A 17,043-nucleotide genomic window follows, 5' to 3' on the forward strand; every position below is an offset into this window, starting at 1 on the left:
ATATTCTGGCTGTTGAGAGATTATTTCTGAAACATCTTTTTCTTTCTGAATTTCTTGCTTTCTCTCTCTGATTAGGACACATGCCCGATAACAAAAAAATTTTAAAAAATTAGTACCCCAAAATGAACTTATTTGATTCCCAATGATGACCTACCTGGTCCAAAAATTAATCATTACTTTTCTTACTCATTCCAGTAGATATTTACTGGTTATCAAAACTATAGGCAGTCCTCTGTGCCATAGGATATGGATCGAAAGTACATAGAATGTGCAGCTCCAACTTTCTGGGAGTCACTGGTGCCAGTGTCTAGATACCAAACAAATGGGAAAGATACTTACTCGTTAATAATTCTTGATGCCATGCTCAATTTTTCTAAAAATTCAGTTTATACTCTACCTACAGCTATATATTTTGCTTTAATCACTTATCATCAGCATTACTCATATGACTAAAATTCCCAAAGAACATCACTTTATTGGTTAGGCTACATTTGACCACATGAGATGCCCTGTGTAGTGAGGCTTGCATTTACGTCAACATGTGCAGTTGATATCTGACCCACCTTCCTAATACTTGGAGACGTTGGATAAAACACACCAATTAAGAAATGCCCCTGGAGAGTTTAGGGGATGCCATTTGGACTGGAGGATCGCCAAGTTATCTTGTCATAATGTGAATGATTAACTGCAATAGTTCTGGAGCCAGAGTGGTTATGTCAGAATTTGGCTATACCTCTTACCAACAGGAAACTGTGGACACACTAATCTCTTAATCCCATTCTTTTCATCTACAGTATGAGATCTTTTTAAAAACTTTTTTTAGGGGAGAACCAGCAGGTGGTATGGTGCTTAAGATGCTAGACACTCCCTCGTGGACAACCACAGTTTTCTCTCTCTCTCTCCCTTTCGCTCGCTCTCTCTCTCTTTTTCTTTCTCTTTCTCCCTCTGGTCAAATTAAAATAAAGTGGATACATAAATAAAATTAAATAAATAATTATTTTATAAAAAATCATTTGTGAGAAAAAGCATGGAAAGTTACTTGCTAGGTACCTAGACCATAGTGCTCACTGAAAGTGGTTGTTGCATTAGGATCACACACACAAAGAAGAAACTGAGGACTCAGTGAGGAAAGAATCACATGTAGAAATCAAAACCAGGCTATCTGACTGTGCAGCTGCCTCCCACACTGCCCCTCACATTGTGGGTAAAAAGTGGGTGCTGAGCCTAGGTGGGAAAAAGTCAGAGGCCAAGAATCCATGGTGGTGGAAGCAGGGGGAAGAAGGGAAATGGGGTATTATTGGTTGCATGTCCCCCTGCCTGTGTCTTGGACAGGATCCAAGATTTAGGGGGAAAGAATGGGACTCTGGACCTATGGGTTATGTAATGACTGACTGGTCAGCAGGTCAGGCAGAGGAGGGTGTTGGGAGTGAGACATTAGGTGGGTGAGGGAGCAGGACTAGAGAATATTCATACTCTGGATGGGCTGGCAGGTGTGAGATTGTTTCTGAAACATCTCTTTCTGAATTCTGGGCTTTGGATTTGATCTGATGGGAGATCATCATGAAAAGTGAGGGCAGGGACTTGACAATGAACATGGACCTTTCCCTTGTTCCTTCACGTGTGATCTCAAGACTTTGCTGGTGTCCCTTCCACTACCTCCCACGCTCTACCTGGTGGACTCTTGTAAGACCCAATGATTCTTCTTTCTCATCTTTGGTCGGTTTCTGTCTTCTTAGACGTTTTCTTCCCAGAGTGGACATTTCAGTTTTTTTTTCCCCCCCAGGAAAGCCTTATTATATTTAATTTCCTGACTTATTTTCTGCTTTTACCCACTAGACTGTGAGCTCAAGGAATATTCACTGAATGAGTGAGTGAGTAAAAGGGAGTTCTATGAGGTACTGAAGAGAGGAATTACTAACCCATTTTACATAAGAAGCTGAGGCTCAGAGGGCAAGAACTGCTGGATCTCTGTGCCGTGAGACTGAGACTCGGCCCTCCTGAGTCCAAGTCCTGAGCGCCATCCACCAGCACAGGCACTGGGTCGTAACAGAGCAGAGGATGGGACCAGCCCAGAACATTTCAGAGGCAACTTGGAAGGCAATGCAGGAGTCCCACAGGGACTAATTCCTCCTCAACTTCTCAATGGCTGTCTTTCTCCGAACACATCACTATATCTCTCAGTGTTTAGTTTCTTGGGTAAAAATAAAAATGAGCCAGACCTGAGCATTTGTTCAACTATGCTGTGAATTCCTTGCTGTTGGGGGTCACGTCTGTTCTCCCTGCAGCTGTGTGTAGCCACCTTGCACACTGCCTGGCACATAGTAGGTGCGTATGAAATACCTGTGAGTAATAAATAAGGAGAGTAGGATGTGGTTCTGTATGAGCCATAACCACTGTCCACTGATAATGATTTCCTCTCCAGTTTCCTAAGGAGGACCTTGGGTCAATCACCCCTGAACACTGAGCTCCAAATACTCTCTCCCTCCCCTCCCCTTAAGGGGGCGGAGCAAACCCCCAGCACTGGGCAGGTATCAGGGGCAGTCAGTGACAGTCAGGGGCAGACAGTGGTCCTGAGCCCTTCACTGCACCATGAGCATCTCTCTGCTGAGCCTCAGCAGCATCTCAGGTGGCCTGTCCAGGCTCCTCCAAGGGGCCTTTCTGCTGGGCCTGCTGCTGCTGCTGCTCAAGGCAGCCCAGTTCTACCTGCACAGGCAGTGGCTGCTCAGAGCCCTCCAGCAGTTCCCATCCCCTCCTTCTCACTGGCTCTACGGGCACAACCATGAGGTAGGTAGGAGGTAAGGAGGGTTGGGGAGGCTGGACTCTGAGAGGCTGCTTAGCAAGTCCACAGGAGAAAGCCTTGGTGTGACCAATAGGTGGTCCTTGAGGCACACCCAATTACCTCCCAGGTCTGGACTCATCCCAGCAACAGGGAGCCCACTGTCTTACCAGAAGCTAGTCCTGCAGTTACTCAGCCCTTCACATACTCCTTCCTTAGGTTAACTGACACTATGTTGGTAGTTCTGCCCTTGTTTGGCAATGCTTGGTTCTTCCTGGGTTCCTATGTATCTAGGCTGGTTACCCCCAGCAACATCAGCTGTTTGGTTTCTAGATACTCCTCTGCCCCAGTCACTCAGTTTCATCCCAGATTTTGCCTGAGAACACAGACATCAGAGAACACATGCCATGTGAAGCTCACAGGGTCCAGATGCCAGAGACAAGAATTTAAGCAGACATGTCACAGAAAGGATGTTAGTCTATTGTGGTGGGGTGGTGATATTAGGCGCAGGAGACCAGCTGGCTCAGTTTCCCTGAGATAATCTAATTTCCAGGAGTTAGTCAGTGCTGAAAGCTGACTTTCATGGGTCCCTGAGTAGGTTGGCCTGTCAATACCTTGAATGCTAGAGCTGCTCATGTTGAATTGTCCATTAAACAGGGTCTGTTTACTGCCAGTTTGCTTCTTATATACCCTAGACTCAGAGCCCACAGGAGTCATTGTATCATCCCATTTCTGTTCCCAGTTTCCACCAAAGAGTTGGGCACAGAGGGGCTCTTGGCTCAGGTGTGCAGAAAGAGAAAGGAGAGAAAACGGTAGCTCAAGGACTAGGGGACATGGAGAGTCTCCCTTCTGCACTGACAGCACTGGGTGTGGGAACAGCATAGTTTGGGACTGCAGACCACCAAGGTTTGCGATTTCAATACCATCTGCAGATGGGAGACTTGCAGAGGGCTGAGACCTCTATTGTCTCAAAGAAGGTGGCTAAGCCATTCCAGCAGAGTGCAGCTGAAGCAGGAAACATTGGTGCCAGCCATAGGCAGACAATGCCAGCCTAGTTTCTTCATGCAAATTGTGGTGTTAATGACTTTTAGATGATTTATGATGACCTTTTGTTTGATGTGGTGGTCACTTTTCTGAGCCTGCATTTGACATAAGGAACAACTAAAAGCTCCTCCAAGGATATTCCTATTACGTGGATGACTTTTAGATGACACGAAGATTCAAGTAGATAGTTTGCACTATATAAGTAATATGATTCTCAGTGCTGATACATCTAAGTTCTGCTTGCCCAATAGCAACTGTAGCCAAATGTTGCCAGCTTTTATACTATTATCTGATGTTTTTATTAACTATTTCTGTCTTTAACTAAGTCAAGGATTAGAATGTCACCTATATTAGGCAAAACTCATCTTTCAGGCCCTATGACAAGTCCCATCTTGGCCAATAAAGAGTATGGTCTCTTTTGCCAGGTTCCCTAGATTCATAGCTCAGCTCTGCCACATACGTTAAATACCCACCACATGCCTCTGTATCCTCATCTGTGAGAGGAACTGATGTCCCCACTTAATATATACCGAGTGTCTGCACTTTATGACTGAAACTGATTGACTAAAGGTTATAGAACACAGTAAATGGATGTGAATAACAGATATAGTATGTGTGAAAGAGTAGAGTCTGAGGAAGAACGTTTAGAAGAAAAAATAGAGAAGCAAAGCATTTATGGGACAAAGAAATGTATTTATTATCTGTTGAAGATAATTTTATGGTTTTATCAACTGGACTAGGGAGAAATGTTCACATGTGGAAATATTCACTTTGTAAGCTAAATAACATGATTGAATGTATAAAAGAAAATGAAATTTTAAAAATATTTTTTAAAAATTTAAATTTAAATTTAAATAATAATCATCACAATATTCCAGTGGGGTATGATAAGCTTAGGATGGTTCTAGCACAGAGCAAAGAGCATAGTTGTACTCACTATCATTTGTATGAATTAAAAATAATGTTCACTTCAGGTTCAGAGGGGAGTGCAGTGGTAAAATACAACACCCTGTAAGACAATACAATGTGAGAAGTTACCTAGCTCAAATCCAGGATCTTCCCTGAGGCTGCTAATCCTGTACTAGCCAATGATCTGGAGTTGATTTAGGGATAGGCAAAACTGCAGTGTAAAACCCTGTTGTTGATCTCTCTCTCTCTCTCTTCCTCTTCCTCATGGGAGAAATGAATGAATAAACTTAGAATATAGTAATGTTAATGCTTATGGGAGATAAGTACTTTGTAGGCATAACAAATATACTTCATGAAATAGAGTAAAATCTGACAGGGTCTGTGAAATGCAGACCCCAGAACCTTGGAAGTGAAATAACCCAAACAACTCATGTGTCTCCTTGTCCTTCTTCCTGTCTCAGGCAAACCTACTAGTTTGACTGAGCCCATGATACCTCATGATTGCCAGTGCAGGCTCCGTTATTACGTGTACACCTACCTCCCTGTGCATGTGCATGCATGCACGCACGCACACACACACACACACCTGTAATTATGGAAATTGCATGGTGGCTGCAATTCCCAGGGACATTCAGGTGAGAACAGCTCCTTGGACTATGGCCTACATGGTATGGACATGGCCTGGGGCCAGATGGACACTGTATATTTGCTTACTAGGTTACCAGCACTCCCACCATATGGACCACCTACTCCACAAGATTCAGGTGTCTCTAGCCATAGCTGCTCAGGGTCAGGTGACAACCTCAACAAGTTTATGAGGATCTAATAGGCTAGGATGCATCTGAGTACCTGGAGCGGGGAACGGGTAGACAGAACATGGGTTAGCCCCGTGGGGTTCCTGAAGAACACTGATGATTGCTCCCAGAAACAGGATTTACAAAGAACTGACTTGTGTGATCACCTCAGCCAGAGAAGAAATATGCTAGGGTTGGCCCCATAGCCTAGTGGTTAAGGGAACTAGATCTCTCTTGATCAACCATGATTCAAATCCCAGCACTGGAGGCTTAAAAAGCATGACATGATCATGAGTGTGTGCATGCCAGAAATCCCGAGAGAATTAAGAAGTGGTAAAGAAAGGATTTCAGTGTGACCATGTCCCATAAGAACAAGTATTCTCCCCTTCTATCTCTTTCTCTCTGTATCTCTATGGCAAGCACATGCACTATCAATTGAAAAAACACAAAGGGACCAGCAGAATGCTTAGTACTTACATCAGTGGACTCCATATGATTGATTGATCATGGTTTGAGTCCCCTACCTGGTGGCTCGAAAATCAAACTGGGCGCATGTGCATGTGTGCCCATGGAGGAGGAGGAGGAGTAGGGATTTCAGATTACTCTTTCTTTCTCTCTGGAGAGCACATGAGCCCTAAGGTGAAAACCTCTTAAAAAGAGAACACACACACACACACGCACACACACACACACACACACACACACACACACAAACTAACCAAACGGGTCAATTGGTGGTGTGGTGTTTAAGGTTCTGGGCACCCACATGGCTGATTGAAGTTCCTTTCTCTCTTCTATTTTTTTTTTTTTTTTTGAGATGTTTTTGCTATAGGGCACATGCGCTCACCAGAAAGACAGAGAGAGACAGAAAGCAAGAAATCACCCCCCCCCCCGGGATGGCCACACCGCAATCCCTTCTCCATTCTCCTCTCAGGATCTTGAACACGCACGCACTCACACGCGCCCAGCGTGAGTTTAAGCCACCAGTTCCAGGACTCGAACAGCAGCTGGCTACATGGGAGTTCAGCAACATAGCCATTATGCTAACTGCTGGTCCCTCCTTTCTCTCTTCTTAATTAGTCTAGTCAATAGTGTGTCAATTTTGTTTATCTTCTCAAATAACCCGCTTTTGGTTTCATTTATTTTCTGAATAGTTCGTTTATTCCCTATTTTGTTTATTTGTCTCAGATCTTTATTATTTCTTTTCTCTTGGCATTTTTTTTTGGTTTTGTTTTGTTATTGTTGTTGTCTTTCCAATTTCCTGAGGTGTGTCTTTGGCTTGTTTATTTGCCAACTTTCCATCTTTTTTTTTTTTAATGCACACTAATTGCAATGAACTTCCCTCATAACTGCTTTTGATGTATCCCATAAGTAATGGAAACTCATGTGCTCATTGTCATTAGTTTCAATGAAACTTTTGATTTCAGTCTTAATTTCTTCATTGGTTGTGAGGTCATTCAGGAGTGGTTTGTTCGAGTCCTGGATCTGGCAGCTTAAAATTCACTCTGGGCGCATGTACATGTTGGTCCAAAATCCAAGGAGTGGAATAGAGGAGAAGGGATTAGAGTTTGTCCATCCCCCTGGGGGTGATTTCTCACATTCATTCTCTCTCTCTTGTCTCTCCTGTGAGCACACATCCACAATGGCAAAAACCTAAAACAAAATAACACAAAACAAGAAAAAGAAAAACAGAAAGAAAGCAAACATCCTGTTCTGCTGAAACAGACTTCCCAAGTCTTGCTGAGCTGACTACTTTAGGTGTGTGACAGAGGTTCCCACTGGCTAGTCCTAACATGTGATAATAGAAGAAGGGAAGATCCAATGATGGACATTTAGGCCAGCTGTAGTAAATTGAACCAGGTAGACACCTTGGCAATGCTGTGAAAATTAGACTCTGAATACAATTTGGTAGTGCCGCTGAAACAAACCAGTGGTGGAATGGTAGCCAGTCAATGCAGGAGGTTAAAATCGCCCCTATCAATACCACACAAATTTAAGATACAAAAATTCAGCGTTTCTTTCTTTCTTTCTTTTTTTTTTTTTTTTAATGCATGGCTATTCCAGCTTACAGAAAATTGCCTGATTGCCTGGTACATACCAGGAATTAAAAAATAGTTCTTGTATAAATGAACACATTTATGGAAGTAATGAAGAGAGACCCAGGATCCAGACAGCTCTTCAGTCCCTGGTACTGTTCCCTCTGCATTTTGTCTACTACCTGTCCTTGAGCTACGTGAAATACCCCTAGGCACTAGACTTCTTGTTTTTCCTTTTCGTATGTAAGCTCATGATTATTTCTGTTTCTTTCAAGAATTTTAGTAAAGGGGGACCAGCAGTTAGTGCAATGGCTATGTTGCTGGACTCCCACGTAGTCGATCACAGTTTGAGTCCCGGACCCGGTGGCTTAAACTCATGCCGAACGCGTGTGCGTGCTTGCCCAAGATCCCAAGAGGAGAATAGAGGAGAAGGGATTGCAGCGTGGCCATCCCCACCCTGGGGGGTGATTTCTCGCTTTCTTTCTGTCTCTCTCTGTCTGGCAAGTGCATGCAACCTATAGCAAAAACAAACAAACAAACAAACAAAACAACAACAACAACAACAACAAAAAACTCTCCAAAGAAAGAAAAAAAAGAATTTTAGTAAAGACTCACTCATTCCCTCTCCTTCATGTACCAATCCATTCCTCGTGCACTTACTCATTCCTTTAAAGATAAGGTGTGATTCCCATGAACAATGCTCCATTCTGGGCTTAAAGAACACAGAAGTGACATATACTAAAGGTGGCTCTAGGTAAATGGTGCCTAGCGATTAGAACACATTGAGTTGAAACATGATAATGGAGGCACATTGCAAGCGATGGGATGCAGGGAAATGACACAGTGGGGTCAGCAGCGCCAGATGTTTGTGCAGCTCATTTGAGCTTATCACTTAATGTTAATTTTCTCATTCTTCTTTGGAACAGTATAAAGGAATAATCTCTCCCTAATGACAAGTTTGCTTTCAGCATTACATAACTGCATGGCTTTACTTGGGTTGCCATGACAAGAACCAGATTAAGTGGATAAAGCAACAAAAATTCAATGTCTCACAGATCTGGAGACTGAAAGTCTCTATTCCAGGTGTCAGCAAGGTTGGTTTATTCTGTGGGTTCAGAGAGAAGCATCAGTTCCAGGCCTGTCTCTTGGCTTAGAAATGACCTTCTTCTCTCTTTGTCTCTTCTTCACATGGTCCTTTCTCTGGGTATGTAACTTTGCCCAATTAGTCCATTTTTGTAAAGATACCAGTACAATTGGATTAGGACCCACCACAACGATCTCAGTTCAGCTCTATTACTTCTGTAAAGAACCAATCTCCAAATAAGATCGCACTCTAAGGGTTAAAGTTTAGTACTTCAACATGTGATTTTAGGGGGAACACAATTGTCCCATATCCTTAATGTAAGTCTGTGAAAATTTGTGTGCACAATGGAGTCAATTCCTGAACATTTACAAAGCGCTTATCATATAAGGTTGTAAAGTCATGTCCAACTAGGGACAGAAACAATCTGATCTTAGGTCAAAGTCCTAAGGAGACAGCAAGAGATTGGATCTCAGCCCAGGTCATCACACAGTTCAGAACATCTAGTCTCTGTTAATAGAATAGAACGATCTGCCCTGGGACATTCTACCTTTAGAATGCAAGTGATAACCATATAAGTTAAGTATCTACTGGATGTCAGACAGTGGCACAGAGGGTAAAATAGCTTCTGTGATGCAATCCCAGCTGCGAAGTTTGCTGCTTCCTATCCAGAGAACTTTCTGAGTATACAAGGCAAGCACATATCCAAGAGTAGGCCTGGGTGAAACAGGATGGATCACAATGTCAAAGTCCTACTGGGGATATTGTCTTGCTTACTCTTATTTTCTCTCTTACTGAAGAAATAAATTTAAAACATTTTTAAAAGAGAAATGTGGTTCCCTCTTGCTAATTTTAGTATCTTTTCTTTGTCTGTATTTTTGGCAATAGGACTATCATCTGCCTTGGAGAAGATCTTCTTGGGTTTATTGTATTTAGAGTTCTTTGTATTTCTTGGGTCTGGGTATTCAGTGCCTCTCTAGTTTTGGAAAGTTTTCTTCCACTATTTCATGGAACACATTATCAATGCCCTTATTACTTTCATCACCTTCTGGGATACTGATTATCTGGATGTTTGGGTGTTTAATGGATTTTCAAGTCAGAGGTTTTGTCTTCTACATCTGAGATTCAATCTTCTTCATGCTCTAATCTGCCTTTTTCACTCCTTCTGTGACAGTTTCATAAGGACCAGGAGCTACAACAGATTCTGAAATGGGTAGAAAAGTTCCCGAGTGCCTGTCCTCGTTGGCTATGGGGGAGCAAGGTCCTTCTACAAATTTATGACCCAGACTACATGAGGATGATTCTGGGAGGATCAGGTGAGAGTGAAACTCACATCCCAGCTGGAGCACCTATCCCTCTTGAGAATGAGCTCCCAAACTATGAAATTGCAGGAGAAAGTGGCAGGTCAAACATCATATCTACCTCTCTACCAGCATCCATTAAGCACAAACCCAGCTCAAGGCTAACTGTATTTCCTGAGTACTGAATGTGTTAGATAAGATAGGCATGGAACCAAATACTATGTTCTATTTTGATAATTTTGTTTTTTACTTTTTAAAACAAATTGAGGTCATCGCTTACATAAGTTTCATCAAATAGGAGAGATATATTCCATACCCACACTAACTTGGGTTTGGAATCTCTAATTGTAGCCATCTGTAGGGTACCCAAAGGCCCTGTCTCCTTTTTGGACATAGAGGATACAGCTTATGCTACTCACTGACTGATTACTGTGGTCTCTTGAGTGTTCTCTTGCTGCTATACTGGGTCTGCCTTCCTGCGTATACACTGAAGTTCAGGATAGGATAAGAGAAGGGAATGGGATGCAAGTGGGAGGTGACTTGGGACGGACTGTCAACTAACAGACTTCAAGAACTGATGGCAGCAGCTAGATTCCTGAAATATTCAGACAAGAAGCCATTTTAAAGCGGAGGTGTGTCCTGGCCTGATCAGGGAAGCTATGGTCTAAACACCATCTTCTATATTCCAGAAATATTCAGACAAGAAGCTATTTTAAAGTTGCGGTGTGTCCTGATCTGTTTAGGGAAGCTATGCTATAAATTCTATCTTCTAGACTCCTGTAATATTCAGACAAGGTAGAGTGACCTCCATCTTCTCTCTGTCCGGCTGTCTGTCTCACGCCCTCTCTCTTTAAATTTTTATTTATTTATTTAAGTTTTCAACCACTTTTCCTCACCTTGGGACTTTTCTTTCACTTGCTAATTCCAGAAGCCATTTTAAAGCTGAGGTGAGTCCTGGCCACTGTACAGTTTTCATTTTTTATGTGTAAAAAAATTTTTTTAACTCTTTTTTTGGTAATATTTTTCTAGTTTTTTTCTTTTTGCTTATATTTTTTAACCTTACTTTTGTACTCTAAACTTCAATCTCCACACACTGAATGCCTAGATAAGCCTAGGTGCACAGTAGACAAGCATCTTAATATTTTTGGAGTCTTTAAAATCCTTGATGTTTATTGAACCTCTTGCTTTAAGAAATAAATTTCTTTTTATAAATCTGATTTCCTAATATTTTTTGGATACCACATTGCAAAGCACAGTGGAGGAGAGATTTTGTCACAAAATGACTGGAAACAACCACAGGGGCACAAGAAACATAAGCAATCAAGAAAATATCTCTCCCCTAAGGGTAAAGAACAATCCCTCATCATCCACAGACAGTACAGTAGAACTCATGGAAATGTCTGATAGATAATTCAGAATATTCATAGTGATAAAACTAAATGAAATGCAAGAGCTGAGAGATAATGAACTCCAAAAGATGCAGGAGAAAAGAGACGAGTTCTAGGAAGTGTTGATGTTCTTCCACGGTCTGAAAGAGGAAATACACACCATAAAAAAAAAAAAAAATCAAACGGAGCTATTCAAGATGAAGGCTTCCATTCAGGAAATCAAAACCTCCCTCGAAAGTATTAAAAGCAGATTGGTCCATGCAGAAAATTGAATCTCAGATGTTGAAGGCAAAACTTCTCATCTAGAAAAAACAACCAAAAAAAAAAAAACCACCAAAACCCCAAATAAGAATACTATACAAGAAATACTAGACAGCATAAAGCACCCCAACATCCACATAATAGGTATCCCAGAAAGTGAGGAAACTAATAAGGGCATTGATAATCTATTCCATGAAATCTTGGGAGAAAACTTTCCAAATCTAGAGAGGCATTCAAATATGCAGAGCCAAGAAATTCAAAGGACCCCTATTAGAATCAACCCAAGAAGATCTTCTTCAAGGCACATCATAGCCAGACTGGCCAAATCTATAGACAAAGACAAGATACTAAAATTGGGAAGAGAGAAACATCAGGTTACTTATAAAATTTACCCAATCAGGCCAACCTCAGACCTCTCATAAGAAACAACGTGAGCAAGGAAAGAATTGGAACATATACTCAAAGTGTTAAGTGAAAGACAGTTTCAACCAAGAATACTATATCTGGCAAGATTATTTTTCATTTGGAAAGAAAGGATAAAAACATTCTCAGATAAACAAGACCTAAAAGCATTTGCAAAACGAGACCCACTCTTCAAGAAGTTCTGAAAGGAGTGCTCTACCAGGAAAACTAAAGATACATACAGAAATAAGAGAACAATAAACAACCAAGAAAACAAATTTAATGCTAGGGACAAGAAATATCAGTAATAACGCTGAATGTTACCTTCTAAGACTTAAACAGAAATATCAGACCACAGTAACACTGCGTATTCAACAGAAGAGAGTGTGAATATTAGACTGAACTGGCGAAACAGAATTTTATGACTTTTGAGTAAAATATTACTGATTTTTTTTCACTATGCTTTGTTTTCCTAATTTAAGCATTTTACTTTCTTCTGAGTTGTTTACAGGTTAAGCAATTTGTTAAAATATTTTTCTCATAGGAACCAGCAGTTAGCGTAATGGCTATGTCACTGGACTCCCACGTAGTCGACCACGGTTCGCGTCCCGGACCTGGTGGCTTAAAACTCACGCCAGGCGCGTGTGCGTGCGTGCCCAAGATCCTGAAAGGAGAATGGAGGAGAAGGGATTGTGGCGTGACCATCCCCCCTGGGCGGTGATTTCTCACTTTCTGTCTCTAATGTCTCTCTCTGTCTGTCTGGCGAGCGCACGCGCCCTATAGCGAAAATCTCTCCAAAAAAAAAAAAATATATATATATTTTTTCTCGTTTGTTTATTTAAATGGAAGCACAAACTTGTCTTCCTTCCTGACCCCTCTGGAATTGGAAACTATTTGGGAGTATCCTTATTTTGTGACTGAAGGGTTATTTGTATAAGTTCAATAATGTTTGTTGCATTGAATCAGAAATTGGAAATACTCATTATTAGACAGGACTTTGACTGGAATGTCATAGCTGAAGATTAATCAGGAAACTATGGAACTAAGATAGGTCTCAGGTAAGCCAACAGAAACTCTGGGAAAGATGGCCCAACATCATAAATAGCTCTGGATGGCAGAGAGAATTAGAGAAGATATATGAAAGAATTTAAAGCAGAAAATAATCTGGACTTTTCCAGCCCAGCACAGTAATCAGAGATTGTAAAAGAGCAACTACATCAGAGAATTATCTTGAGAAAGACATTGAAGGAAGAAAAGAGACTGATTTTTGCAAGCAGATGGTATATCACAGAATACTTGGAAGACAGGGCTGAATTGAGAAGGTTTATGTGTGACTTGTGTGCTGGGCATTTGCTTTTCAACAATTTGAGTAGCTGACATGTAAATGTTTTCTCAAAAATATTTAAAATCATACTGTCTCTGTTGTTATAAAATCACAAACAAAATTAAAAGAAATATTTTGAACATTACCTTTAAGATTCAGCATTTTGAATATTTTGAAAGTTGCTTATTAACTGTCAAGAACTATGGAGTATGAGCAAAATTTTTTTGATATGTAAAGTAAATGTTTGTGGAAAAATGTAAAAATAAAGAAAAGAATAGAAAAAAAAGACTCTGCAAAATTGTCATAGAAGGGACATTCCTTAACACATAAAAGCCATCTATGAAAAACCCATAGCTAACATCATTCTTAATGAGGAAAAGCTGAAAGTCTTTCCACCAAAAACTGAAACAAGACAAGGCTGCTTGCTTTCTCCACTCCTTTTAAAATTATTATTAGGTTTTAGAGGTTTTTGCTATAGGGTGGGTGCGCTTGCCAGAAAGAGAGAGACAGAGAAACAGAAAGTGAGAAATCACCCCCTAGGGGGGATGGCCTTACCACAACCCCACAATCCTTTCTCTTCCATTCTCCTCTCAGGATCCTAGGCACACATGCACATGTGCCCGGCATGAGTTTAAGCACCAGGTCTGGGACCCAAATTGTGTCTGACCACTTGGAAGTCCAGTGATGTAGTCATTATGCCACCTGCTGGTCCCCCTCTCCACTTTTTTTTTTTTTTTAACATCATACTGGAAGTTCTAGCCAATGCAATTAGACAAGAGAATCAAATAAAAGGCATTCAAATAGGAAAAGAAGTGAGATTATCTCTATTTGCAGATGATATAATGCTATACATAGAAAATTCAAAAGCATCTATGGAAAACTTTTGGAAGTGATAAATGAATATAGTAAAGTGATAGGACACAAAATCAATGTACAAAAATCTATAGTTTTTTTTTTTTAATACACTAACAATGGACAAACTGAGACAGAACTGAAGAAAGAAATACCATTTATAGTAACCACAAAAACCAATAAGATATCTAGGAATAAACCTTACCAAAGATGTCAAAGATCTCTATACGGAAAACTATGAAACACTGAAAAAAGAAATGAAAAATGATACTAAAAAGGTAAAAAAAAATATCCCATGTTCCTGAATTAGAGGAATTGATATAATCGAGATGACAATCCAACCCAAATAAACCTACAAATTCAATGCAATTCCAATCAAACTACCAGAGATATTTCTCACAGAAATAGATAATTCAATCATAAAATTTTTCTAGAAGCATAAAAGTCCCAGGTAAGTGGCTTGAGTTCCCTATATATTCTGGTTATCAGTCCTTTATCTGAGGTATAATTTAAATATATTTTCCCACTCTGAAGATTATCTTCTCACTCTACTTATTGCCAAAGCCATACTGTGCAAAGGGAATAAAGTATAAGGTATCTCACTTGCCAACCTCAAAATATATTATGAAGTTGTGATAATTAAAAAAAAGCATGGTATTGTCACAAAAAAAGACAGAACATGGAACAGAATTGAGAACCCCAAATAAACCCCAAAACATACAACCAACTGATCCTTGACAAAAGGCACAAGACAATCCAGTGAGAAAAAGAAAATTTCTTCAGCATATGGTGCTGGGAGAACTGGATATTCACCTGCAGAAGAATGAAATTAGATCCTTATCTCTCACTGCTAACAGGAATGAACTCAAAATGGGTTGAAGATCTAAACATAAAACCTCAAACAAAACTTACTGGTGGAAAACACAAGAAAAACTCTTGGAGACCTTGAAGTAGGCAAAGGCTTCTTAAAGAAGACCTCTAAAGCACAGGCAATAGTCCCAAAAATAGGCAAATGGGATTATATTAGGCTGAGAAGCTTCTGCACAGCCAAAGAACCAATAAGTAGAGTGAGAAGACAACCTTCAGAGTGGGAAAATATATTTAAATTATACCTAAGATAAGGGACTGATAACCAGAATATAGAGGGAACACAAGCCGCTTACCTAAAGTAATAATAATAATAATAATAGTAATAATAATCCTATTAAAAGATGGGAAAGGAACTGAACAGACAATTTTTCAAAGGAGACATAAGAACAATCCCAAAGCATATGAAAACTTGCTATACATCTCTTATCATAAGGGAAATGCAAATCAAAACCACAATGAGATACCACTTAACCCTAGTCACAATGGCTAAAATTAAGAAAATAAATAATGATCAATACTGGCCAAGTTATGGTGAAAAGAGAACTTTCCTACACTTTTCTTGGGAAAGAAAATTAGTACAACCACTTTGCAGAACTGTATGGAGATTCCTTAGATACCTACAAATTGAACTATCATACAACCCAGTAACTGCACTTTCAGATAATTTATCCAAAGGATAGAAAAGTCTTCAATCATAAAAACACTGGCAGATCCATGTTTATTGCAGCATTACTTACAATCGCTGGGACCTGGAATCAACCCAGCTGTCCAAAAATAGATGATTTTAATTGAAAAAAAAAAGTGACATATGTACTCTATGGAATACTACTACTCAGCCATAAAAAATAATGAAACCTTGATATTTGATATAAAATGGACCAATATGGAAAACCTAATGCTTATCAAAGCAAGTCAGACTATGAAAGAGAGACTTTGTATGTCCCCATTAAATATATACCAATTATCTGCTCTCTATGGCAGAAATTAAAAGTTTGGAGGATATAGTAGCTGGAAGGGCAATGGTAGATACTAGAGATAGTTAGGATAAGGGTAATATGGAGAGGGTAATGGAGGAAAGGAGAGGAATGGGGGGAAATACATTTAATTGACAAAAAAATGAAAAGCTTTTTGCTGCTGTTGCTGCATATATTAATATCTTTGTCTTGACTGATATGCATGGTAATCATGCTGCAAAAGAAATGTTATACACTATGAAGATATATGTGATTTCTTTGTCCCATTAATGCCTTGCCTCTCTATTTCTCTCTTTAAAGTCCTTCCTCAGACTCTACTCCTTCACCCACCCTCTTCTCACACTGTATCTGGTGTTCACAACAATTTACTAATTTTCTATAACCTTTAGTCATTCAGTTTCAGCCATAAAGTGTGGACACTTGGTATATAATAAGTAGAGACATACAATGTTTCTCCTTCATAGCCTGGTTTGCTTCACTCAGCAATAAATCTTTCATATTCATCCACTTTCTGTCAAAAACCAGGATCTTGGCTTTTTTTTTTTAAATGGCTGAGTAGTATTCCATAGAACATATGTACCATACTTTTTCAATCCATTCATCTGTTCGTGGGCATTTGGGTTGATTCCATGTCTTAGCAATTATAAACAATGCCACAATAAACATTGATGTGCAAGTACTTTTCTGATTAAGAATTCTTCTGTCCTTTGGGTAGGTACCAAGGAATAAGATTGCTGAGTAACGTGTGATTGAATGTATAAAAGAAAATGAAATAAAAATAAATAAAAAATTAAAATAATAAAGGTCTAGAAAAAAGCATATATGTGATTAAATGTAATATAAAAAAAAATATACTCATTCAACTAAGAAGCACCCAAATACATGAAAGAAAGACTGCTAGATCTAGACATGGCTACTGTGAACTAGATTTTTAAGGGAATGAAGATTTTCTACTAATAATTCAGCCTCCAACAAATGAGCTAGTGGCAGAAGAAGCCACGGGCCTTCAGGACAAGGTTCCACATGGCTAC

At 39.9% G+C, this 17,043-nt stretch overlaps 1 protein-coding gene across 1 annotated transcript in view; it reads left to right on the plus strand.

Annotated features, from left to right (window-relative positions):
- The first annotated feature begins 2,531 nt into the window (after positions 1-2,531).
- The window catches only part of LOC102476589 (cytochrome P450 4A11), a 25,773-nt gene continuing 11,261 nt past the window's right edge, over positions 2,532-17,043 (plus strand). Inside the window, exons 1-2 of the mRNA XM_027766391.1 lie at positions 2,532-2,784; positions 9,815-9,956. Of these exons, the coding sequence (XP_027622192.1) occupies positions 2,590-2,784; positions 9,815-9,956 (337 nt within the window). The 5' untranslated portion in view covers positions 2,532-2,589. The remainder of the gene's footprint in view (positions 2,785-9,814; positions 9,957-17,043) is intronic.

This window comes from Tupaia chinensis, unplaced genomic scaffold (genome assembly GCF_000334495.1).
Source record: "Tupaia chinensis unplaced genomic scaffold, TupChi_1.0 Scaffold142914_1, whole genome shotgun sequence".
Taxonomy (NCBI): domain Eukaryota; kingdom Metazoa; phylum Chordata; class Mammalia; order Scandentia; family Tupaiidae; genus Tupaia; species Tupaia belangeri.